At 35.0% G+C, this 27,501-nt stretch overlaps 1 protein-coding gene across 2 annotated transcripts in view; it reads left to right on the forward strand.

Moving 5' to 3' along the window:
* Positions 1 to 27,501, forward strand: part of IL1RAPL1 (interleukin 1 receptor accessory protein like 1) — a 516,974-nt gene that overhangs the window by 76,922 nt on the left and 412,551 nt on the right. For both annotated transcript variants that reach the window (XM_031060205.1, XM_005424902.2), the window contains exon 2: positions 7,974 to 8,079. In XM_031060205.1, coding sequence (XP_030916065.1) covers positions 7,998 to 8,079 — 82 coding nt within the window. In that variant the 5' untranslated portion in view covers positions 7,974 to 7,997. The remainder of the gene's footprint in view (positions 1 to 7,973; positions 8,080 to 27,501) is intronic.

Consider the following 27,501-nt stretch of genomic DNA (forward strand, 5'->3'; position numbering starts at 1 on the left):
GCTCCATATAAAGTTTAGTAAGTTCTCTTCACAGTTTAGTCACACAAAACAATCCTTTTCCAGCCTGAAAACCAAGGACACCATTGCAGCTTCTTGCCCAAAAAGTATAAACAATGGAGAATTGAGGAGAGCAATCTGTGAGGATGGGACTTCATAACCTGAAGCTGTAATTGGACAATTAACCCCAACATGTAAATGGACCAAAACTTATAAAAGTGTGAAAGCTTGTGACCATCTTGGGTCCATCTTGGGTGGAACCATGGCCAGGCTCTTGTACTGCCCATGGTGTATCCTTTGAAGGCCTTTTAATAAATACCTACTTTAATCCTTTAACACTGTCTAGCCTCTGTTCTAGGTAACCTCTTTAGGCATCCATACTATTCAGGGAACTTTTGGAAATAAATCATTCTTGTAATGTTTATTGATAAGCAAAATACTTAAAAACTTCTGTTACTGTCTGGAAAAGAACTTGCTTATTTTATCAAGTAACTATTCAGAAAATTTTAGGAAGACTGAACTTTTTCAAAAATGCTTTTATCGTAACATAAACTCAAAATAAGAGTTAATTTAAGTTACATCTTGCAAATTTATTTTTCAAACATATTATGTTGTTATATAACTGCTACTATTCATACATTAGAAAATGCAAGAAAAATACCCCTATAGGAAACTAGAGAATCCAGCTGTTCTGCCATGATTTTGCTGCAAATGGCTAGTCTTTGAAAACTTGCCATAAACAGAAGTTTGAATTCCACAAACCCATAAAGTGAATATACTTAGATTGGAAAAGGGGTAATATAGCCTCAATTTTTTAAAAGGGAAATAGAGAAGACCTCAGAAACTATAGGGTGGTCAGTCTCACCCTGATGCCTGGCAAGATCATGGAGCAGATCCACCTGGAATCTGTGCCAAGGCACATGGGAAATTAGGAGGTGATTGCTGACAGCCAACATGGCTTCACTAAGGGCAAATCGTGCCTAACAAATTTGAGGGTCTTTTGTGGCAGGTTTACAGTGGTGGTGGATGGGGGAAGAGCAGTTGATGTCCCCTGCCTGGACCTGTGCAAGGCATTTGACACTGTCCCACATGATGTGCTTGTCTCTAAAGTGGAGAGACATTAATTTGATGGGTGGGTCAGTCGGTGGATAAAGAATTGTCTGCATGGTCTCACTGAAAGAGTTGTGGTCAATGGCTTGATGTCCAAGTGGGGACCAGTGACAGGTAGGATTCCCTGAGGGGTTGGTACTGGGACCAGCACTGTTTAACAACTTCATCAGTGACATGGACCTGTCAGCAAGTTTAAGGTCCCTTCCAACTCAAGCCATTGTGTGATTTTATGTTTCTCTTATTCTACTGCTATTGTAAATATTTCAGGAGCTTATTTAGTTGCCTGAAAACACAAACATAATTATCCAACAAAATTATACTTGCAGTATAAAAACCTTGTCAGTTTAGGCAGAGGTGGAATTTCACATTGATACAAGAGCAAGGCTACTAACCCTCAAAAACCAAAGATACAGAGTGGTCAAGGAACCAACACAAGAGCAGATAAGTGGTGTTAGATATCTTGCATCCCAAAATGATGCCGTAAGTTGAGTGATGGTCACCAATGCACACAGATTTGAAAGAAAGGCCTTTTTCTTTATTTGAAAGGGTAACATTTCAAAATCACACAAATATCTTTGAATTTTTCCTCTTCACCTGACTTTATGTGTTTAAGACTATAAAAAGGGATAACTGTTTTGTTTATTATCTTCTACATCTCCCTTTAAAAGTTATATAATACAGCAATCATCTTCCAACTATCTTTGTTTAAACATTGCTGTTGAGCTAAACTTCCTGAAAACTGTAAGTTTGCTGCCAGGTTGCTATAATGTTTTTTCTTTACTGGCCAGAAAAAGAAATTATGGTTTCAAACTTTTCATTAATCCATGGACCTGATTTGCATCATGAGAGCACATTTCTTATGTATCCTACTAGATATGTTGGAAACATCAAATGTTAGTCCAGTTTGGTTATATTTTTTGTTGAAAAAAAACTTCCCTTAGTTTCAGATTCTTACTTCTTTATGATCATGAGTTGTGAACTATTATCTACTTCTAATAACAATACAAGATTGTTTTAAACTTAGACTGATGTATTTTTTATCTCAGGTAAAAGCTCCTAGAAATGAACAGAGGCTTCTCTCCATCATTTGTTCTCTTACCCTGATAGTAAATTACTCACTGCCTCACTATCTAAGGACTTTCTTTCTTGCTCTGTTTGCATCAGTACTTCTGACTGATTGAGCCACCTTGGTGAATTATCTGGGACTGTCAAGGGTACCCTGCTGACCTGGGTCCCTCAAGGTCCTATGAGACCACTGGGAAGAGACCATCATCTCCGTTTTGTATGTCTTTGCTGAACCTGTACTTCCTCTTCTTAGCCCTTGCAGTTCCCCAAAATATGTGTTGTATAGTTTTCAGCTATGTGACTATTTCATGCTGTGGTCCAGAAGGACAAGATCACCAACTATTTCTTCAAAAGAGGTTCCTCAAGCAAATGACATGTTAAATTTCAGGTATCTGCAATGTGCTACAATTTATTTGTCTCATAACGGAAAAAGCACAATCCAGAAATCTTACTCATTACATAGTACAGAAAAAAGTCACTTAATGAAATCTTTAGAAGCACATTAAGCAATCTAAACAGTATGCAAAATATGAATGTTTGCTAGTCCATGTTCTGTTCAAATACTATTGTTGACATTACTTTTTTTACATAAGACTAAGAAAATAAATATTCAACTCATATCAGGATTCTTTTTCATTGTAGAATCATTTTAAATAGTTTTATTTATTTAAGTGATGTATGCTTCTTAATGGAAACTTTTGGGAAAAGTAGATTATATTTTCATATACAGAGATACATGGAATAATCTTAAATTTCTCCAGATAGATTGCCTGGTTTACTATACCTTGTATGACAGATGGAATCAATAAAAAGTATCTTTAAAGAAAGGCAGTAAAGAGTACCAGATTTAATAGGGAAAGTCATAATGCTGTTGGTTGGAAACCTCTCCAAAGGCTCCATTGAGTTCCTGTTCACAATGTGCCCTGCAGGACAGGTGGCATATTGGATTTTTCTTATCTCAGTTTAAAATACTGTCACCATTCCTTCAACCCTTACTCCTTGCTTAATCTTCTTCTTTGCTTTTTTTTTTTGTCATCTACCACAACGTGCTTGAATTTAGGAATCCTGCTTAGCATGGACAAACAGGGATGATTTGGAAAGCAAATGCAGTAGTTATTGGCTTCCTGTTGCTTTTGACTGGTTTTTCATGAGTTCTTTATCATTTGATTGCTAAATCCTTTTATTTATTGGGACTCTTGAAAGGACTAATTTTATGGAGTTTTGTATTTGAAACAGGTATATTTTCTTTTAGCTACCATTTTAAGAATTGCTAGGGTTATCTTACTGTTCTAGGTCAGCTCATGACAATGAATTGACCTGCTTATGAAATCACATTGATTCTCATCTTAGTTTTTCCTTGCATTTTAGGAATTTAAACCTTTTTTTTTTTCCCAAGATGTTTGAATTGTGTTCTGGACATATCAACCTGTTCTTTACACCTTGTGAGATCTAATATCATTCTGTTCAGGGATTTGTAAAGGACTACCACATAAAAAGAGATTACTGAACAGGCATTTTTGTCATTACTGCAGAACAGTCGTGAAATATCTTGAAGATTTCAGAGGATGTTGCAATATTTTTTTTTCTTTTTTCTTTTTCTTTGAAGGGCATATGATGGAGAAAGATAATGCAGCAGTTTTTAACATGTATAAAAAAACATTCTTCAAAGTTACAATAGCAATATGGGAAGAAAAATTATTTTCACCTAATTAGTCAACAGACATCAGCTAGCAGTTATAGGCTAACTGAGAATCATCCCCTTAAAGTTATTTTAAGGGACTGGAAGAGCCTATGGAAAATTTCTTACTTCTGTTAAGTTTGATTCAAGTATTGGGAAAGGCCCATGGTAAGTACAATAAGGAAATCAAAATTTTCTTTTCTATTTTCCTGCCTGATCAGGAACTACCTTACTGTAGTAATTTAATGTCTGCTGAGCTGTTTTGGGAAGCATGTGTCTATGTGTATGCATTTTCCTCACAGTGAGTATTTATGACAATTGAAGAGAAAAAGCATTCTTGGCGTTTCCCCAAAGAATGTCAGTCTTGATATACAGCTGTATTTCTATTTCTGTCTCAACTGGAAAATCAGATACTTTCTGATGCAAATGCTATGCTATGGCATTTTTGTGTCAAGCAGTGACACCTTCTACAGAAAAGAATTTTTTAAAAAGTTATTCATATGCCCAGTTAAAATTTGTGTGCAATATATTTTTGCAGAAATACTTAACATTTTTTCAGTGCTTTGGTTCACACAAACAAACAACCCACCACTAAAAATTTGAAGTTGTAAATACTGCTGAAAGATGAAAAAACATTTCATCTTTAAGCAGTATGGTACTGTATAAAGAAAAGGCAGCCAAAAATCCCTGGTTCTAAAAGACTTTCTTAGTCTACTATTCACCCTTGGAGTATAGCAGTCTTATACCCAAAGGGTGTGTAAAACATGTTAAAATAGATTCATCTTAAAAAAACAGCAATTAAGTTTATAACTACCATACATTGTCTTGGCTTTTTAGTGGAAGTAGCTGAAAATCAGAAAAAAGAACAACCATAAAAATGACTTTTGTAGATGTTAACTATCTAACTATTGCTTAAAGAAACAGCAGACTTATTGTGCTTGTTAAAATCAGAATTTCTTAATGTTATTTTAAAGAAAGAAATAAATTCCAGCTAAGCGACTAGTAAAATAGTATCTTCCTTAAGAAATTCATTGCTGAAAGAAGGCTATTTCCAATGCATGAGATATCACACTCTACTTAGTGTTAAGAATTTGACTTCTCAGAATTATGCCTTTTATCATGTTTTCTAGTTTAAAAGCTACCTGAATATGTTACAGTGCCTAGGCCTCGGGCATACTCATTGCAGTAGTGAAGGCATTTCCTGTTGACTTGTTGGGAGATTCCCCTTGGGATGTTTCTTTTATATTTTCTTCTGACTTGCTTATTTTGTTTTCACAACCAATTTCACAAGGGTGACATTTTCTAGAATAGTCAATTTCTGAGGCATTCACCCAGAACAAGGGACAAGAGATGTTAAATATCTGTTTTGAATCACTCATATGAATAACCTGAGGCAGATTTCCCAACCACCCAGACGACTTCCAGAGCTGTGAGGCACCAGCTCCAGTAAACTCATCTTTACTTCTTTGCATTTTCTTTGGTTGAGCATTTGGTTTTTAAAATGTAGGGAAGACCAGAAATAGTTCTCCTCCTTCACAGAAGGGAGTGTAAACAGAAGAGAAGGGTTGGAAGGCTCTGGGGAGAGCCTATGTAAGATCTGATATGTTGCTTATATTGCTGTAAGGAGGCAGTGGCTGCTGTTGGGAGTCATCCCTCCCTTCTTTTTTCCCTTTGGCAATAAGTTCTTCTGGTATTTCCAAAGACAGCAGCAGACTTTACTTTCTAGGGATTTATCACAAGTTATGTAGGCTGCAGCCAGTTTAGCTTATGCCTTTAAGTTAGACCTGAATCTCTGAGAATAAATGCACATGAGAATGTCTTCCATGTTGATATGTTTAAAATGCAATTCCTGCAATATTATTATAATAATATTCCCCTTATTGGCTTGACAACTTAAATTAGTGATATATACATGGACCAAGAAAAGATTTTCATTTACTGAACAGTTTCTTATTGATATTATTGTATTTACTGAGGCTTGCTTTGATAGAATCAATCTTTATAGCCACTCCACGGCTTCCCTACACAAATATCTATAAATACAAATAAATGCATGCATACACATACATATGCAAATATATGTATATATTTGCATTTATTCACAGGGATCAGCAATATTATCTTTTGATGTGTGGTCAAAAAGGATGTATTTGGATATGCTTTCACAGTCAGAACCTGTTTACTGGATTTGTAATTGCGTAGTAAGATCCTGTGGTTCTTTGGGCAATATTTATTAGGCTCACACAGAGCAAGGAGCTGACTCTTGCTAGTTCCCTGGAGGCTGAAGATATCAGCTTCAGGATTTCCTGTGGCATCAGTTAGTGCAGTGACTGAGAAATGAGATTTTGATTTCAGAAAGCTTGACTAAGGTCTGTAGTAAAATGTGGCATAACACATTTTGGTATCTACTCACTGTGCTCCTGGAAAATTAACCTTTATTGCTAGCTTCTTAAGATCTATATTATTTATAACTGCCAGTGGTCATGCTACTTTGTTAAATTTTAAAGTTAACTAAAAATGTTAGTATTACACATAATTTACCTCCTAGCAATCCCATATTTCATATTTTATTTCTAAGTTGCCTAAATTTTCTGAAGTAGTATGTGAATGTAGGTGAGTCTTTCACTGATTCTAGAATGCTGAAGCTTGTTAAAGACCATGAATGAACAAACATTTATGTATTTCTCTGAGTACAAATATTGTTATAAAAAATAAGATATACAAACTTGTCAAAATATATTATCTCACTTCCTCATTTTATTAAATACATAGTAATGAATGTAGTAGATTTGTGCTTAGTTTTGAAATGTCATGAAATGTAAAGCTTTAATATGAATTATATATGAAGTCATAATTTTTTAAGCAATTCTTCCCATAATGTCCTTTTTTATACCCCTGATGTTTCTTATTTCTAACCTGTTCTCTTCTAAGATGAAGATATTTTAAGATACTGCTTTCAAAAAATGCCTTGGGTACTCAGTAACCTGATTATCAATGAAAGTGCAAAAGATTCACCATCTCTTTAGAAATCAAAACTTGTACTATGTGGCCCCTTTTGAGAATTTTTTTCAGTTGCTGTCCAGTGCTATGATTAATGGAGGTGAATATCAAAACCACAGTAGTTTAGTCTTGGTCTTAGTTATAATATTAAAGAACTATTGATCCTAGTCCTTTCCTATCCCCATTAGACAAGTTTTTTTGTGTAAGCTACTATAATGGATATAGATAGCATAGATAGGCTGCTGTCTAGTTTGAACAGGCAGATTTGTCCTCCTTTCCTCTTTCAACACACTGAAATACAAGATATTAGCCCTATCAACTTATCCTGAAGAAAGCTGATAATCATCATGAGTAGATGACATTAATTCCTCTTACTTATATGAGGAATTAACAAAATGTTTAGTCCATGCTTTCACCAGCAGTTCATACCACTTAATACCCAGAGTAAATAAATAGAAATGCAAATCTTTTATTCACATGTTGGAGGTGAAGGCTAAAACACAGTCTGTGCTCTGCTTATCTCCATTCTAATTAACATTCACTTCTGATTTAGTGCAGCGAATATGTTAGTTTGAACTTGCATGGAAACTTGCTCACCTAAAAGGAAGTTGCAAGTGTCTATGCTGGTTACTTTGATGTTCTCTTATTTTCCCCCTTTCTCTGTTCTCAAGAAGATGATCATATTTTTTTTTAAATCAAATGTTCATTTTATTGTGAATCTCCTGCTCAATTTGTGATATTAATAAATGAGAGCAAAACTAATGAAGAAAGGCATTATTTTCTTTTTCATATTAGTGGGTGGAAAAGGTTGTATGATAAAAAGAAATAGATAGATGTTTCAGGAGGTGTCTTATAAAGTTTTAGCAGGGACCCCATGGATTTTCAATATGTAGACAAAGTTGTAGCTTAAGTTCCAAGGTTAGTGTGTGCATATGTTTGTTCTATAATGATTTTGGTTTGCATACATTTTGAAAGAAAGAATAAAACATTTTTAGTGCTTTAAATTGCTCACAAAAACTGTATTTAGCTTTTCAACAATGTCACTATTATTATTATTTACTTCAAGGTTATTTCAGCACCAGTGTACAACGAGTGTTTCTTTCTATTTTTTTTGGTACTCCAGGAAGCAGCCACGGAAAGACAGAAGATGAAAGCTCCTATGCCCAACTTGATTCTCTTGTATGCTACTCTGACTCAGAGCTTGAAGGTTGTAACCAAAAGGGGATCAGGTAAGTAAATCTTTATCTCTGTGGTTACAATTTGGCTTGGAAAGAAGTGCTTAATGTTTGCAAGTGTACACCAGGATGTTGTTATGGTGGTTTGGAATACAGTTAAGAGGATTTCACATTCTGCGGCGAGAAGAGTTGGCAGCTTCTATATATTTTTTGACTATTGTTTTATGTGGACTTAATGAAAAAAAAAATCAGATATGTAATGTGAAATGAATATAGCCTTTCACCTGCTGAAAGAAAGTTATTCCCAGAACTTTTTAACTTACTTAAAAGACTATGTTGCAGTCAGTGTTGTTGGGTTGCTGTATTTATCTGTTTTACTGTATACTTTGGAAAACTAAGATCATAGAGTTTGAATTTAACAACAACAAATAGATCAAACACATTAAATTTAATAACCATGAAAAGTGAACTGCAAAATGTGGTTTTGAAACGGATAGCTAATACATGGTTGAAGAGTCTAATTCAGCAAAGAAAAATAGTTGGTATTCAGGCAGTTGGGTACTTTTGGATCCATTTTTTTCTCTGTCACCCTGAAATTCTAATTTTACTCTCTTTGGCTTTTTACTGGGTAATGAAAATATAGAATTCTACTTCTGCAACCTATCTTGCTATACTGCACTAAAGAAAATGAAATCCCTAATGAAAGCCCTAATTCCTTGTTGGTGGATTAATGAAAGTCTTAATCCCATGTTGATTGAATTAGTTAATTGGGTTTGTTGTTAGTTGTAAGTTTCCTTTTGGCATTGGAGTGTTTTGGATAGCTTTTGTTGTGCTTTTCCAGAAGTCCGTCTCTGATTTATTTTTGTCTTCTGGTTGGTAGTAGTTGTAAACTGGTGCTTGGGGAGAACACAGCTCTTTATACACTTTTGGCAACATCTTAAATTATACTTTGCCTTTTCAATGGATTATATTTGTAACAGCAGAATGAAATAGATTATGTCTCCAATATTTTAGTAACTGGAAATATTGACAGTGGAAAGACAAACATGGACTACTACTACAAAGTAAGGTATTCCTTAATGAAAACTTGAGAATTAGGTATACTTGGGGTTATTTAAACTCAAGAAAACTGAAATACACAAACTGTGTGCAGAGCAAAGGATCTGGCGATAGGTGGAAATGTTTATAAGCTGCTGTAGCCTTGGTAGATAATGTAGATATCCTTTGAATATGTCTGGCTAGGATGGTCCTGTTTGATTAAGATTTTATACTTTTAAGCTTGAAGTCAAGGCCCCTTAATTCAAATATAGGAGAAAAATTATTGATCTTAAAGTAAATTTTACAAAGACGTCCATTCTTAAGGACCTAAAAGAAGTCTAGCTATCACCTGTTACTTGAAAGTGACAATGATAAACTGGGTTGTCTTTGCATTTTATTTCATAACTTTTTGCCTTTATCCTCTTCATCTAATTAACAATGCAAGGAAAAAATGGTAAATATACAATGAAATTTATTTTTGGGAAAGCAATATAATTGCTGTCCAGCAAAAGAAAAACCATCCAGAATTTTAAAAATATATAGAATTCGTTCTTATCCTGATGCTGTAAGAAAAAGGAAAAACTATAATGGAAATCTTTGTATCATATCTTGCTGTACCATGGGGTCTTGAGGTTTTTGCATGCTTCTCCTGTGTAAAGCTTCAATTAGATGTATCACCAAGGGGGCAGTTTGTCATACTGTGTGTGCAAAGAAAAAATCTCTGATTTACTGAAATCTCAGATCCGTCTGCCTTTGATCATGCTGATTTGTGATTTAAGATTTAAAGAACTTCTTCAGTGCTAGGTGGAATGTAGTAGTGTGTGATGGTTCTTGGTTTGCTTTTGTTGTTGTTTGTTTGATTTGGTTTGGCTTGGTTTAGTTTTTTTACATCCCTTGGGTGCTCAGGAGGGCTATTTTTGCAATCCTGAAGTGTTTCTACAAAGAAAACCTTATTTAACAGGAGTTTTAACAAAATTAGATTGACTTACTTGTACTGTGAAAATAGAAATGGTTTTCTAATATTAGTGTAACTCATAATTGTGAGTAGGAAAAAATATTTACTTGGAAAGTAGAACTTCAGTTTTATGTGAACATGTTAGCCAGAGGCAGAGTATGGTGAGGGCATGGTTTAAGTCTCTTCAGTCAGTTCCACTTGTGAGTGCATTTTGTTCTTGGCATGCCACAATGAAAGCAAGGAAAAAAAATTAAAAAGTAATATTTTGTACTTATGAGTTGTTATAAATACAGAGTTGCAGTATCCACCTTTTTGAGATGTACTGCTTTACTTTACTTCCTTCTCTGTCATAAATTACAGGAATGTAATAAAGTTAAAAAGTTTACATCAGTACGCTAAATTATTGTTTTAATTGGGATTTATTCCTTCTAATTCACTTTTGTTGGGCCTGTTTCTGATGACCAAACCTAAAAACACAAAACTTGTGTTCTTTCTTTATTTATTAATATATTTATTTATTTATTCAATGTATATATTTTCATATATATTAGATATTTATTATATTTATTATATTTATTAAATATATAATATCATTTATGTTTATTTTATATTCTCAGTATTTAATATAAAAAAGAGATCTGTCCTTGCAAATATGTCAATATGGTCAGAGTACTTGACCTGTTTTCTACGTTTATTTATAAGTTCTACTAAAAAGATAGTGATTAATAAAATAATGAGTTTGTCAGTCTGGTGGAGATATATTTCCAACAACTTCTCTGATTTTTCAAGAATTTCAGAAAGTCACTTTCTAAAAATCCATAGCAATTCTGGCCATCTATTGGCTTTCAGGACTGAAGTTATATCAAGACACCACTGGCACGATAGAGACTACGTACCGTAAGGGAAAGATGAAATAATAATGAAAACTAAGCTATAAACAGCAAATATCAACCCTTGTGCCTTTTGCATCATGGTCTAGCAAGAAAAACCAAGCAAAATGAATTTAATTAGCTATATATGGAAACAATTAGAATCAATATATTATTATTTGTTTTGTTTGTTTGCGAAGAGCGTTAAAAAGACTTTACAACAGAAAAACTCTTAGGTTGTGCTGCATTGGATTTAATCTCTGGTCATGAGAGCAGTCCTTATACAAAGCTCTTAAATTACTTCAAGGTAGTCTTTGAATCTTTCTACCACTGTGTGCTATGAATCAAATAAATATAATAATATAGGGAATAAAGGGAACAGTGTTAATCAGATATTTATTACATTATACAAAAGACGTACTTTAAATTAGTTTGGTCACAGCTTTTCAACTTACCCGTTTAACGCTTTATCTTGTATGATTGTCTCTATCGAACAAAAGAGACTTTTTCCCAGTTACTATTTTAAATAAGATCTGAACAGTTTCAAGTTACTTTTTAATATATGTTGGATTTCTTTTACATTAACAGCATGTGATGGCTGTGCTTGTTACAGGAGAATGGATGGGTGAGCAGCTGTAGTAAAAATTCCATTACTAAATACAGATGATACAAGAAACTTTTTCCTAATCCATGTATGCAAAAGACTTGTAAGCACACCTTAACTTTTCCTGCCAAGTAGAGTTGACCATACAACACCTACTCAAGAAAGAAAGAAAGAAAGGATTCTTTGCTGTAAGCTTTCCTGTTCCAACCACTAACTTCACATGGACATCACGGTTATTAATGGCGTGTTTCAGGTATTCAGTGATGTCTCCCTGAACCATAGAGGCTTCAGAACCTGCAACAGTAACTGCAAAGAGGAACTTTCTTTTGTCAAATAATAAAGCTCAGATAAGATTTACTAAATGGGAAGCTGATTCTTGCACTACTTCTCAGCTCTTTTACACATATCTTAAAGCATCTTCCTTCATGAAACGGTTCTTGTCTGATCACAGTGATCTGTTTGATGCAAAGGAAGAATAAATCCTACATATTTTGATTCATTCAGTGTGTAGTTTTACAGGATTTGAGTTTTACAGGAATTGAATGAAACTTCAAAAATGTAGAAGAAAATGCCTGTTTCTTAGCATGAAACCAAACTACAGATAAATTTGTGCTGTGCCTAAATGTGTAGATTTACTTTTTGTGCAATTTAGTTCTGTCCTTGATAGTATTTTGAGAACTTTATGGTAATGCATTTCTAAATGTTTCCTTTCAGTGACTTTTTCTGAAATTATCCAGTTTCATAATTTGAACTAAATTGTTGGTTTGGTTTTTTTTTTTTTTTTTTTTTTTTTTTTTTTTTTTTTTTTTTTTTTTTTTTGTTTTTTTTGTGTTTTTTTTTTTTGTTTTTTTTTTTTTTTTTTTTTTTTTTTTTTGTTTTTTTTTTTTTTTTTTTTTTTTTTTTTTTTTTTTTTTTTTGTTGTTGTTGTTGTTGTTGTTGTTGTTGTTGTTGTTGTTGTGTTTTTTTTTGTTTTTTTTTTTTTTGTCACGTGCTTTTACATTCATAGAACTTAGATTTCTAAAAGTCTCTTCTTTACAGGTTGAATGGTATTTGATCACTTACTTGTGCTGAATAGAATTTTGGCTTATGAATTATTTAATATTCATCAAAGAGGAAGTAGGTTAGGAAAGAGAGCCTCATGCTGATGCATATAGACTTTTTTCCCTATAAGATATATGTTAAATGAAATACTTGAACACTGCATTGCCATCTGGTGGTTTTTTCCAAGGATGCTGAGTAGACAAAAGAAAGAAAGGTTTGGGATTTTTAATTGTTTTTAAAAAAAAACCCCACAAATGTGGTAAAAGGGAAAATGTGGGAAAAAGTATGAAAAGAGCTCTCATTACATAAAACAATTATGAGCTGATCAGTTTGTTCAGACAGTATTATTGTATTCTCTTTTTTCACGCTTAGATGGCTTAATAACAATCTGGCTGCCTTGTATCAAAGAGGTGAGAGTTGCTATTACTGCCTCTAGTTTTCTGCTTTTCTACAGATTATTCTGCATTATGGGTTAATTAATATTCTGTGTTCAGTTCTGCTATTGCGAATAGAAATTTTCTTTACTAGATCAAATTTATTCTACGATAGAGTGATTTAACTGGAAGGAAAATATTTCCAGTGATGGGTTTTTGGGATATGCATATGATCCTTCACATCATTATGATGAGGTTAAAGTCTAGATATGTATTTTGTTGTGTAGCAGTAGATTGCTTCTCTTTTTAATGTCTAGTATTTTTTTGCCTTACCTTATGACTCAATATGGGTGGTTCTTGTCATACTTGGATGAAAGATCAATATTATGAAAATAAGGTAGTAAAGACTTTGACACTGAGATGCTATTTTTGAATTTTATTTTTGTATGAGCAAAATATTAATTTTAATGAGCTGAAAATTATTCCAGTTTTTTTTTCTAAAAAATAGTGAAACTCTGAGGAACAGACTGGAAATACATAATAAAATTTCAAGTAGTTATGCTTTAAGAAATATAAGGTTATATTTTTCCAAGTTATTGCCATCCATGATTTTTTAGGATTTATTGCTCATGAAATAATAAGTATATTTTAGATAGTTGTAGCAGTTGTATAAAAAATATCTCTGAATAAAAAGACAGTTGCTGTTTTCTGACCTTTGTTTTAACTGGAAAAGGAACATATCTGTGCAATATCGTCCTTAACAGCAACAAAGCCAAGGTTTTACACCTAATGAGGAATGTCATAGTGAGAACTCAACAGTGTAGTTAAAAAAAGAATAAGGAATATAAGTAAGTCAGTATGAGAACATTTTGCATCTAGGAAGAGTTTTTGAATTGACTTTACTCATCTCTACTTAATAATTGAACTGTCACTCTTTTATAGAACATATCTATATAATCCAGCTTATAAAAACACTTTGAGAAATTGCACATAATTAAGTGCTGAGCCTTAGCAGAGATCTGGTACCCAGTATTTGAGTATTTGTATTTTTAATTTATTTTTTGTAACCCTTCCAGGTGAGATTTGGTGTCCTAATTGCGTAGTACTACATAAATAGTCCTATTCTTAGTATCTCCCTTTCAGTAATTCCATTCTGGTTTTAATTCTGCTTGTGTTTTGGTTACCTAAGTATTTTCCTTTTGGCTTCTTGTCAAAAGGTAATTAGTTGATGGATGTCATATTGGATCTGGTATGCACTGAATAGTAATAAGAAGGTTCAAAAATAAATTAATATACCTGTTGTTCTTTTTCTTATACAATTTATGAGCAGAACACTCATATTTGCTGTATTCCAGGTACTGTCACCTTGGAGCAAAGCAATATGTATATAAATAAAGGATATGCTTCTTGTAAACCAGAGGAGTTTATGTCAATTGATATTAATGGCTGCTAGCTGTTGTTTTCACTCCGTTACAGAATGTTAATTTCCCATTATTAATTGATGAGACTTGTGGCTTGTTGTGTGGTTATGTAGAAACTGAAATAATATTTAGAGTCTGTGTCTATTTGATGTACAAGATTAACTTCCACGAGCAATGACTTTTTAAACTGGAGCAATCAAGACTATTGTTATTACTATGAAAACATTTTTCTATCTCTCTGTTTGGTGACAGGAAGAAAAAAATAGTGAATATCAGTCCTAAGCAAATATGTGTGTACCTTTCTTATTGCACTGGGGAATTATTTTTGCATCATGACCTGATTAAGAAGTGAACCTTGCTTCTTATGAGGATTGTTTCAAAAAACTCATTTTGAATTGACATATAAATATGCAACCTAGTTTATGGTTGTAGCTGTGGGGCTGAATGGGGAAAACTGTGAAATATTTTTCTTTTTGAGAGAGAAGAGACAAAAAGATGAAGGTGAATCTTTACAGTTAAAATAGAGATAAACAGAAATCCTTGTTTCATTCTTAGGCAACTTTCTTATATTGTGATCTATTAATTAATTCCATATTGATTTTTTTAACACTAATATTCTTCAGATTTTCATCCTAAGAATAAAATATGTTTTAGTTTTCTTTTTGCACCTGTTCTGTTTTATTTAAAGATGGTTATTCCTCCCCATTTAAATGTGTAGTAGAAATCACTATTTAATTTTTAATGCTACAACTTCATCTTCATAGTTGAAGAATTAATTAACTGAGTGTATCCACTTTCTTGGATTTTTTCTAATTACTCTGCAAGATACAGTTGTATGTCAGTGGAGGAGAGATTTGCATTTCGTACTTGCACATTTCTTTTAATGATAAAAACATTCAAAAGCAATACAGTAATGGGGTCAGCTGAGATGAATGATTTCTTGTGCCTGCTGGGAGGGAAGCCTAGATCATCTAGAGATGCAGAGACTGTGTAAATGCTCTGCCTCCTTCTGCAACACTTGCACTCTTTGTCCTGAACTTCTGCTATCTGTCTAATTCTGGAGGGAATTGTGAGGCCTTCCATAATTAGTATAACCCACAGAAAGTTTTTGCATCTTGCTATTACTACATGGCACCAGGATGTCAGAAGAGCAATTAATATCCTTAAGCACCTTATTTAGACATCAAAAGTATCCATATCCCCATCCTGCAGCAATTCTGACAAAGTCATTTACACCAGTTTTGGTATGATCCTCAACTTCTTTCTTAGTTTATAGAGGTAAACCTCCATTTGATTATTGGTAGGTGAAAAGGCATGACTTGCTGTTTGTGAATCAAAGAGATACTGGAAGAAACTAGGAGTGAAGAATCAACTTATTTAGTAAACTTCTACATATTCAGGAAGTTAGAGGGCTCCTTTAGAATATGGTTTTGAAACTGGTTTTTTTGTTTGTTTTTTGTTTGTTTGTTTGTTTTTGGTTTTTTGTTTTGGTTTTTTTTATTTTTGGTTTTTTTTTTTCTGTTTGCTTGTTTATGCCAACAGTATATGGGAAGCATTAGATTTTTTTTAAAGAATAATCTTTTACAATCCTGCATATTTATTTAGCTACAGAATGTTTTACGTGTTGCACTACTATGAAGTAATTTTCAATGTCCAGTTTTCATTTGAAAAATGCTGAATAATAATGTTGCTAGAAAGAGCACCAAGTTTTGCTAGTTACATATGCTTGGGCAAGGGGATAGTTTGGCTCCAGTGGTCTCTACTCTGCTTTTATAAGTGAAGGATGCTATTCAAAATGTCAGATGAACAGCAAATATGAGGACTGTATACCAAGGGGTGGCAGAGAGACTATACTGTAAAGAAAAGAAAGAAAGAGAGAAAGAAAGAGGGAAAGAAAGAGAGAAATGAAAGAAATGAAAGAAAGGAAAGAAAGGAAAGAAAGGAAGGAAAGGAAGGAAAGGAAAGGAAGGAAAGGAAGGAAAGGAAGGAAGGAAGGAAAGAAAGAAAAGAAAGAAAAGAAAGAAAAAAAGAAAGAAAGAAAGAAAAAATTCTGTTCTTCTGGAGGATTTGGGCAGTAAGGAATGATTGCATCTCAAGCATAAATCCTTTGTGACACATTACTTATTTTGGAGACACTATGAAAGCAGTAACTGTTAGTTGTCCTGTGAGCATTTATGAACAGGATTGCTGGCATTTTAAAAACAGTTATATGACCTTTTGTTGTTTCTAGGGTCCATTCTGATACTTTTCAGAGTCCTGGGAGATGGTGAATAATACCACAGTATGTGAAAGGACTGTCTGTGTTTTGGCAAAGGGTCAATGTTTTAGAGTGTGCAATATATATTAAGAAATGACTAATGATAGGAAAGGAGACAAAACAAAATTGGAAGCCAAAAGGACAGTAATAGATATTCTTACATAGTTCGGTCATTGAGTTTTAGTAGCTGCTTAGAAAAGATGACTCTTTTCTTCCAGTCCCTATGTTCCCTGGGGAGCCATTAGGGATTGTTTTACTGATTGGCATCTGTTGGTAAACAGCCTAAAAGATTTAAAAGAGCCAGTGACCTTTGATCAGAAATCACTGGTGTAGAAGATTTATTTATTTGCATATTATCTTGTCAATTTTATGTAATGACTGTGGAAAGTAAGAAGGCAAAAAACCCTCAAGGATAAGTAATGACCATCTGATATATTTCTCTTTTTTATTCAAGTGTACTCCGTAGTGAAAATGATTAAAATATAAAAATAATAGCCGTGAAAATAAATTCTGCCCATTAGAATATAATTTGTTGTCATACTTAAAGGACATTAAAATTGATGAAATCTGTCCTATTAAAATACTTCCTGACTTGCTCTTCCTGAAGGCTGGAGGGAAAAAGTGCTGTAAGTGCTATATACACAGATATATGGGAACCAACTTAGCATGAAAAGAAGAGGTTGTCCTTTAAATTGCAATTCTGAATTCTTGAGATGTTCTTGCTCAGACTTGTTTCAGCTGTTATGGTCTTTACTTCAAAAGCAGGATACACAAGGTCTTGTAAGATTTGTATTTCCATTTTTTTTTTCAAAGCATTTTTTTGCAATTATAAGGAGAATTATCAGACTGCAGTAATGGTAAATTACAAGACAGTTATGTTAGTTGAGAGGTGAGTGCTCCTCTAATTTCATCACCTTGCTCTGAAGGCATAACTCATTTCAGGAAACTTGGTTGTACAGATGCAAAGCAGACAATTGTGCTGAAGTGATCTGAAAATTCATTTAATGGATTAGCTCACTTCCACAAATGACTCTTTTTCATCCTTGACAAAAAGGAGCAGTTTTTACTCTCTTGAAAACAACAGCAACATACTCTTTCAGTCAGGCTGAAAGAGAGCAGCCAGCAGTAAAGCTGTTGTTAATACTATTTTTTTTTTAAAGTACAAGGTAGACTTGTCTTAAATTCCAAAATTTCTGCTGAATGCCATTCGTGGTATAACCCAGAGTGAACTCTGAGGCCAAAACAGACAGGGAAGAATATTGCAAAATCCCTGTACAGCTACATGGAAATATCTGTGCTGTGAGGGAAGGCTCAGCTCCTTCCTGCAGACCATGGAGCCCACAGAGAGGCTGTTAAGCTCTCACACATGTGATTGCTGGGGAGCACAGCAGAGGGAAAACATGGAATAATAGTGTTAACCTCTGAGCTCTTTCTAATCAAACAATCTGAGCCAGGTATGAGAAGGAGTCAAGCTGCCTTTTCTAGAAGTGACTAATGCATAGCTCATGGGTTCACAAGGGTCAGGCCAGCATGGAGGCCACTCAGTTCATTGTTTTCCTTCTGATGGTTGTGCCAGGCCCTTCACACACTCTGAAACAAAAAGACCTTTTTGTATCATACGTTTACTTTTGCCATTGGCAGTGTTTTAAATACAATTTATATTTTTGTTGTTAGAGAGAAAAAACCCAGTATTTTAAACTTTGTATTTTTCTAGGAAATTTAATGAGTCAGTAACAAGGCATTCTAGTTCAGTAATAAACATTTTTTTAAACAATTATTCAGCAGAAATGCTAGCTGGTATAAATTTACAAATATGCACAATTTCATTTTTTTGGTGTACTACTTTCTGTGAATTTTTAGCAAGTTTGGACTATTAATGGATGAAGCAGGACACCCTGGCACCTGGCCTGGATCAGCAATAGTGTGGCAGCAGGACCAGGGCAGGGATTGTCCCCCTGCGCTCACCACTGGTGAGGCCGCACCTCAAATCCTGTGTCCAGTTTTGGGCCTCTCACTCCAGGAAAGGCATTGAGGGGCTGGAGTGAGTGCAGAGAAGGGGAATGGAGCTGGGGAAGGGTTTGGAGCACAGGTCTGATGAGGAGCAGCTGATGGAACTGTGAGTGTTTGGCCTGGAGAAAAGGAGAGTTGGGGGGGACCTTTTTGCTCTCTGCAACTGCCTGAAAGGAGGTGTTGACATGTGGGGGTCAAGCTGCACCAAGGTTCAGGCTGGACATAAGGAGCAATTTCTTCACTGAAAGGATGGGGAAGCACTGGGATGGGCTGCCCAGGGAAGTGGTAGAGTCACCATCTCTGGAGGTGTTCAAGCAGTGACTGGACCTGGCACTGAGTGCAAAGGTTTAGTTGACATGATAATATTCGGTCCAAGACTGGACTAAATGTTCTTAGAGGTCTTTACCAACTTTAATAATTCTATGATTCTATGTAATTTTAAGTCTGATTCTCTCATTATTTACTTGCATGAAAGATGCTTTGTTATACTCTGAGAACCTCCCAGTTCCTTTATTTTTCTACCTGCAGCTATTAAAAATAATTTAATTTAATTTATGTTTTATTAGGTTGATTTAATTAATATGCTCAGTGAAATAGCTCTTTATTTTCTCTCCCATTTGCCTGATCTTAATTTCTATGTCAAATTTAATATGAAGGCCTTAAATCTTATCTCTTGCTTAGGGAAAAGGTCAGGCATCAAGTTCCATCAGAGAAGAGTAATGTGTTATGTTATGCTTTGTTCACAGTCCTTCACTGCTTTAAGCAATTCTGAATGACCAGTCACATATAAGACTCATTTTTATTTACACCTGCTTCTGTCAAAGAAAACTTCTTGTCTTTTCCCCCCTTCTTGAAGACCTCTCTTGCTGAGTTTTGTGTTTGTGGATTGATTTTGGATTTTTTACTGTAGTTAGTTAGTTTTGGTATAAGTAGTACAATGCTGTATATTTTCTTAAATTTTGGGGTGAAATTAGAATATCTGCTGAATAAGTCTCTATTTGACTTGCAGTAGCATAGTGACATAATCAAAATATGAATAACTAAAGTTGCCTGTAAATATGCAATATAAACAAATATGGAGACAAATTCCATTACCTGGAATCTACCATTCAAAAAACTGGTGTGGATTACCTTTGCTACCATTGTTAGTAGAATAATATTAAAGTGCTTTTTGACCACAACTGGAGATGTTTTCCATATTTATGTGATTTTGTTGACACAAAGATTTAGTCATGATCTGAAGATGGCTGAGCCAAGTAATAGTTTTAATTTTTTCAGCATAATTCAAGTTGGAATAGATCTTTGGATGTCTCAGGTTTAAAGTAGGGTCAGCTCTGACATCAGGCTGGATTGCTCAGGACTTTATCCGTGTGAGTCTTTTAAAACCTCCAGGGATAGAACTTGTACAAATTCTCTGGGAAATTGACTGACTCTTTCCTTCTGCTACAGGTCTCAGAATACTCTTATAATTCAGAATGACCTAATGCCTGAATTAAAAACCAAGTCTGGTAGACCCAATATCCTAAGAAAATCTGAAAAAGGAGAAAAAAAGACAAAATCAGCTAGATGATAACAGGCTTGGTTATCTGCAGCAAAATAATGAAAAATAATTCATCTAAATTAAAAAAAATCCTTCAAAAATCTTAGGAAAGGCTTTATCATTAAATAAAAAGAGATAATATTCAATTAATTCAACTTTCTGCATAACCTATTTACATATGTATGCTTTTCTTTAATCTAAGTTTTATTTCTTTTTCCTTAAGGCAATTTACTGCTCTGTTAAAGGCTAGTGGAGATTAAGTTCCTGATGTAAATGGAAATGTGATAGACCCATCTATTTTTTATTTTGTTTACATATAAAGTTATTTAAATTCATTGCAATAACTCCAACATTTGTATATGAAATGAAGGGTTTTTAAAATAAATTGCAACTCTGATTTCTGTAATATATCAGTGGTTAGAGTAAGACCTTTGAAACAAACTGTGTAATTGGGAAGAATTCTGTGAAGCGTGGCTAACCCTGTCAATAAAACTACTATTATCAGAAAACTCTTCAAATTATGTGTATTGAGTCTACCGGAATACACCACTGAAACAATGAATGACACAAATTTTCATTAGCTAGTTTGTGACTTTCTGAAAGAGGGCAATAATACTTGTTATACTTTGCTCCTTAGAAAAAAAAACAAACAAAAAACCCTATCCAAAATAACCACAAAATCAAAACAACTTTTTGTATTGTTTTAATTCATATTACTCCTTTTAATTGGGATATAGGCACAAAAATTCTGAGTCACACAATTTTAAGCATTCAAGAACTTCCAGCATAGTTAGTGATGTTGTCTGTTTCAGGTTGCATCAATGGATAATATTTTCATGGTAAGCACTAATACATTTGCAGATTAATCTCCTTGACTACAACCGACTTTTCAATACCATTGTAGTCTTAAAGTTTTTTTTTTTCCTAAGGTGAAAAGAGCATTTTTAAAATCTTCTGAATTGGATATTGCAGTATCTAATACTTTCCTCAGGACTCTGCTGCGTATCTATCATGCTCAAGGATGAGCCCTTCAAACAGTGGTCAGATTATGTAGGGCTTTCTTTGTTTGTTTTTTTTTTTCCTTCTGATTTTGGCATCCAAATGGATTAGTGTGTCCTGTCAGAAGCTAATCACAGGTAATTAAATGGATTCGTATGCAGCTAAACTCCGAGTCTTAAAGAAAGGTTGAACTGCTTCCACTGAAATAAAAAGGAGATAGAGCCCTGGCCAGAGGTAGGAGAGGAGGCAATTTAATAACCAAAAAAACCCAAACAAAATGAAAAAAACCCCCAAGTTCTGAATTAATTTTGTTTTATGTAATATTCTATTTTCTTCAGTTCCCAACACAATTATATAGCTGTGTCTGAAAGGATAAATAAAATAAAATACAAATATAATTCTAAAGCGTTGTGGTTCGTGTTTATCACTGAGGCTTCAAACTGTTTTTTACCAGTGTTCAGTTACTGACTTTCTCTTAGTCTTGTCTGCCTGCAGCTAACATAAAGAGGTGAAGCACTCTGAGATGAAGGGAGAACTAATTTGTTTAAAACAAAATCTGGATGAGGAACTTTACATTTACCTTGCAATGAATTGCAAGTCCTACACAGTGGCATGAATCTGCTTCATGCATGTGAAAGATCTACACAATGAACTAGCTGCAACTGGAGAAATGAAAGTGCAGCATCAGTCTGAAGAGATCTCAAAATGTGGTAATTTAGGATCTTCCAATCAGTTGCATATAACAGCCAAATCCTCCTTCTTTAAAGCCAACTATGTTAGTTTATTTCAAATGTTAGAAGAACTGGGAAACATATTTACCCTGAACAAGTAAAAGATATAACCTAAATATTGAATTTAATATAGTTAAGCATGGCAAATATATTCCCACATTAAATATTTTATAAGAAAAATGTTAACTTCCATGAGAATGGTATATTTATAAAAATATAAAATTCTCAGTCTTTAGTCTACCAAGATAATTTTGTAGCTTTTAACTAAATGCATTCCGGTATTCTTTACCTTTTCGAGTGGATTATTTCCTCCTTTCTGGATACCCTCCCTTCTTTCCACCCAACAATCCAAATTTTTGGCAAGTTTCCATCTTCACTTTTAAGCTGTTATTGAGCTTCTGGCATTGGCAGTCTCTGTGATTATAAAGTACTTCCTCTAGATGCATTTTGAGATCACTGCTCTTGACAATCAAACTCCTCAAAAATCTTCAGAATATGTTCAGAACAGATGTAAAACTTTTCAGCTTCTAGAAACTCAGTGGGCTTCTGGTGAATTGTACGTCACTTTGATCTTTAAAACCAGCAGAAGAAACAAAATGGCAAATCACCCAATTATAATCTGTGGGGATCACAGAATCACAGAATGGGTAAGGTTGGAAGGGACCACATGTGGCCATCTTGTCTACCTCCCTGCTCAAGCGGGGCCTTCCCAGGGCACATGGCACAGGATTGCATTCAGTTGGCTCTTGAATATCTCCAGTGAGGGAGACTCCACGACCTCTCTGCAGAGTCAGTGCACAGTGAAGAAATTCTTCCTCATGTTCAGGTAGAACTTCCTGTGCATCAGTTTCTGCCTCTTGTCTATTGCTTGGCACCACTGAGAAGAGCCAGTGAATAAAATTGCCACGCTGCCCCTCAATACCAAGTGAGCATTGCATTAGGGCACCCATTAAAGCCTGGGATCAGGCTTCACCTGACTTTGGGAACAGCTGCAGAGGTTATGAGACCTTTTTCCCCGCTCTGCATCCCACTGAAGGGTGAATGCAAGCTGCCCTTTTCTTCCAGGTTCCTCATCATGTCCCCTGCTGAGGAGAATAAGGAAAAACACCATTCTGTGCTTCATTGTGACTGCAGCCTGCAACATCCTTTCAGAACTAAGGACTTTCTGAAAACCATGCTGGATGACTGTTATCAGGAGGAGGTTTGTGATCAAGGAAGGAAATAGTATTTGGATAGTAAATAAAAGTTTCAGAATTCTATATTTCTGTCCCATTCCTTTTCAGTAAGTTCTGCTTTGGTTTTCAGAGTGCCACCTTCTCAGCTTAGTGCTCTTTGTGTCTTTTTTTTCCCTCTTCTTCCTTCCCTTGTCTGCTCTGTTTCTTTCCTAGTGTCTATCTGTACCCATGGCAGCTCCAGCCAAAGGCCCTCACCACATAATTTTACCCAATTCACATGCTAAAACAATGCTTGATTAAGTTATGAAGGCTGGTTGTGAAATGTCATTGTAAGATCTTGCTCCCCTTGGGTTTTGGCCCTTTCAGAGCTTTGCCTTAGAGGTCAGGAACATATTTTCCTTGCTGGAAACTGGAATTCCAGACCATTGCAGTGTGTGCCACAGATCACAGAGGGCAATTACTGAGGTTCCTGGGGTGCTGTTTCTGCCTTGCCTCCCAGGGGAGCTGTGCAAGTGCAGGTGACAAGGTCCCGAAGCTGTGAGGGCTCCCAGAGCAGACTGTGGGCTCCCAGAGCAGACAGCAAATGCTTGTTTGCTGGACATTTTCAAGCACATTCCCAGCTTGAAGCAGAGGGAAGAAGAAAAGTGAAGCAAGGAGCTGACAGAATCATGGAACGCTTGCAGCTGGAAGGGACCCTGTGCAGGTGTTACAATCCCATTCAAGATTTACAGGTTGGGAATAGCCAGATGATGCAGAGAACATAAATGGACATTAGCAAACATTAGCCCTTGGTGCAGCTGGAGACACCTGGAGGGAAATACAGATTTGTGTCAGCAGCAAACTCGCTGAAGGCACACTCTGCCCTACCATCCAGAATGGGCAGAACAGGACAGGGAGAGCACTTCCACAGATGGGCAAAAAGGGGAACTTTCCTTGGGGAGAGTGGAGCAGGAGAGGTGTTGTTCTTCAGCCCACCAAAGACACTAGTGTCAAACTCAGAGGTTTTGTTGGTTTTCATAGAACAAAAGTTTTCCCCTTCCCTCAGTGTTACAGAGTGGTGCTGTTTGCACACTAAGCAGCAGCTGCAAAGAATTATGTGAACAGCCCCACATCTTTTCATGTGCTAAATAACCCTGTCATTGTCACCTGTGGGCACTTGGCTTTGGTTACCAACGGGCCAGTCTTTTGCCCCCAAGAATGAAAGATCATAGAATCTTTGTGTCCAGGAGGCTGAGGCCCCCTCACCTGATTTGTGGTAGAATTACCTTCAGATACTTACATTGATATGGTCCCCTATATATTTTAAAATAACCTGAGATTTTTTATAGCTTCTCCCAATAACTGATTCTAGCATTGTATTGCCTTTATTAAGCCTAGAAAGTGCAGCAGTTAAACGACATTATTTCAGGAGATGCCCTAAAGCCATCAAAATTCAGACACCTTTCTGAGTCACAGTGTCATTCTTGCTCTGGGCAAGGAGGTAGCAATTTGCTGCTGGCCTAATTTTACTAGCTCAAAGTTTCCTGTTTCTCCCTACCTTCTCTTCCTATTTGTGTAGCTTCACTTCTCTGGCCAGGAAAAGCTCACTGATCCAAGTTTTTGACAGACTGAACAAGGAATGAAGGGAGATGTTGCATTGCATTAGTGGTGAGAAAGTGCCTTGTTCAGGAGCAGCTGAGCCTTTCAATTTTCGTCTCTCTCCTGTAGGAGCTGTGTTGTGTTTTGACATTTATGAGTACATATTAGAAACCAACAAACAATAGACCAGTGATGTTAAATGAGTTTTGCTGGTAGTTCAGCTTTTCATGTACACTTTTCATGTGTTTACTTAATGTTTTAAGGACGATTTCTAATCTTCTGATGGCAGCCACCTTTCCTTCAGCATCTTCAAAACAACAACAGCAAAAAAAAAATCAGTGAAACTATGGACTGCTTTTAAAAAAATAAAATTAAATATCAAATGCCAGAAGTCAGAATTTGACTTCCAGAATTCTCTTTTTGACAATCAAATAGGATTTTGCTAATTGTTTGTTTCTCTATGCATGGCTATACACAGACTTTTTAATTTATTTTACTGTGTTGTACTGCACATTCCTGATATGCTGACTGAGAACTTCTTCTAAAGTAATATAACATTTCCTGAAATATTTTGGTTCTAGGAGAGATTCTATTATACGACATCACATTTATTTCTGTGGAGTGTATGCTTGTGCAATCTAGTCGGAAATAGGTTAGTAGATCAAAAATAACACAATGGCATAACCTGTGTGATAGATGATAGAGAGGACTGGCAGGGCAGCAGTCAGGCAGACTGCATGGTATATTTGGCATTTCTACAAAATCATTGTGTTAAATTAATAGCCACATCATTTTCAATCCCATAAAACTTGGCTCTACTTTTAAATTTATGTTATGATCACTGGGAGGACTAATTTTCTTTTCTGAAGTTTGACTTTTATAAATGTACCATAATTCAAAGCTGTGACAGTGTAGTGTTATATTACTAAGGAATGAAGTTAAGTAAAGACCTTTTAGCTGATTTCAGGTTTTACAAAATACTCTGAGACAAAATTTAGATATTAAAAGTTACATGTCACATAGCATTTTGGACTCAGGTACTTCTCGATTTAATTTTCTCAGATAGAACATGTGTCTCAACTATTTTTGAACCTTTTCTGCCATGGGAGCTCATATGGTAGAGATGCTGTCAATTACCAGCTAAAAAGTTGACTTATAGTAATTTTTAAAAATAGATGTGGCAGTCAATTCAGATTTTGCATTCAACAGAGCAGAAAAAGAAAGTTTGAAACATGGATTTTAACTGAAATGGTAAAAAGTATCCTAAACCCAACAGATGTAGTTATAGTATTGAGTTAATTAATGCATTGAGGAAAAAATCTTGTTCAACTCCATTTTTAACATAATTCAGAATTCTCTTACTTCTCTGTGGGTTATTTTCAGGATTTGGGGATGTGGACTATTTTTATTCTGGAGATAAATTTCATAATTTCTAATTTTAAAAAGTTAAGCAGATAGTGTAGAAGCAGATTTTACTTTATGAAGTTGTATTAAGCCAGCATAACAATGTTAAGTAAAGTCTTCCTATTTACCTAAACACTTTATATTTTGAGAATAGATTTAAAAATTACTTGGCATAAAGGCAGTGATCCTGGTTTTAGGTCTGAGTGTGGTTAACTATTTTTTAATACATGTGGCTACCATTTATGTGAAAATGTTTGCACACATTTCGAAATTTTGGCTTTATTTTGACAGAGAAATTAAAAAAATTGCAGAGAAACATGACTGAGGTCTCAGCAATGGTGGTTTTGTGGAAGCTCTTCATTTTTAGCATCAAGAGCATAGGACCACTTTATACACTGACATTCAGTTCCACAAAACAGAAGAGAAGCTGTTGAAGAGGAGCCCTCTTTACAAGGGAACATGAGAGAACACCTCTATGGATCTTTAGCCTTAGAGGCTTCTCAACATCCCCTAGGAAATCTAAGCCTCGCTGATGCCAGTACCATACACTTCCATGAATGGTTTGAAGCACTTCCCTCCCTTCCTTTCCTCCAATATCTAGCCAGTAGATAAAACTGTCTGGTAGTCTGTGAAGGAGACACATTTCTTCCTTGATGTATGTGTAGAGCAGGAAACAATGGTCTTTATTCAAGCTTGATTTTCATCTTTTCAGGAACAGTATCCCTACTAGAATTTTCTAAAGCATCTAACATTTTTCTCATTGTACTTAAGAAGCCAGAGTGGTCTAATGAAGGCAACATTCTGCTGAGTAATATGATGTAGCATTTAATCTCAGTGTTTCAAGGAAAAAAATAGTTTTGTTCTTTTCTGAGCTCCTGACTGCATTGCACATTTCTTCACATTTCTTTTCCCCAGGCAGAAACTGACCATTAAATATATTTATGTACTTTTGTCCAGCTAAAGTTCTCAGAGTTTGCTTACTATATTATTTTAAAATATTTTCCTTGACTCTAATTATATAATAATATATAACTCTAATAATGCATCCAGTCCTACTTGCTTAAATTAAGTATGCAGAGTGAAGAGAAGATCAAAATCACTGAAAATATCTTATTTTTACCTATCAGTTTTTCAAATGCTCAGAAGTTGAATTTAAATTTATGAAATTCATATAATTACCTTCAAATTCAAACTTCTTCAAAAGTTTGAGAAATTAAGTAAATATTTTAATTTCTTTAAATACTGAATTAATCTATCTTTGAAGTAAGCAGACCTACAAAACTGTCTTTAAAAGCTACGTCAAAGAATCACAGAATCACCAGGTTGGAAGAGACCTTCAAGATCATCAAGTCCAACCCAGCCCAGACACCTCAACTAAACCATGGCACCGAATGCCACATTCAATCTTTTTTTAAACACATTCAGGGATGGTGACTCCACCACCTGCCTGGGCAGACAATTCCAGTACTTTCACTCTTTC

Source organism: Geospiza fortis, unplaced genomic scaffold (genome assembly GCF_000277835.1).
Source record: "Geospiza fortis unplaced genomic scaffold, GeoFor_1.0 scaffold161, whole genome shotgun sequence".
Lineage (NCBI taxonomy): Eukaryota > Metazoa > Chordata > Aves > Passeriformes > Thraupidae > Geospiza > Geospiza fortis.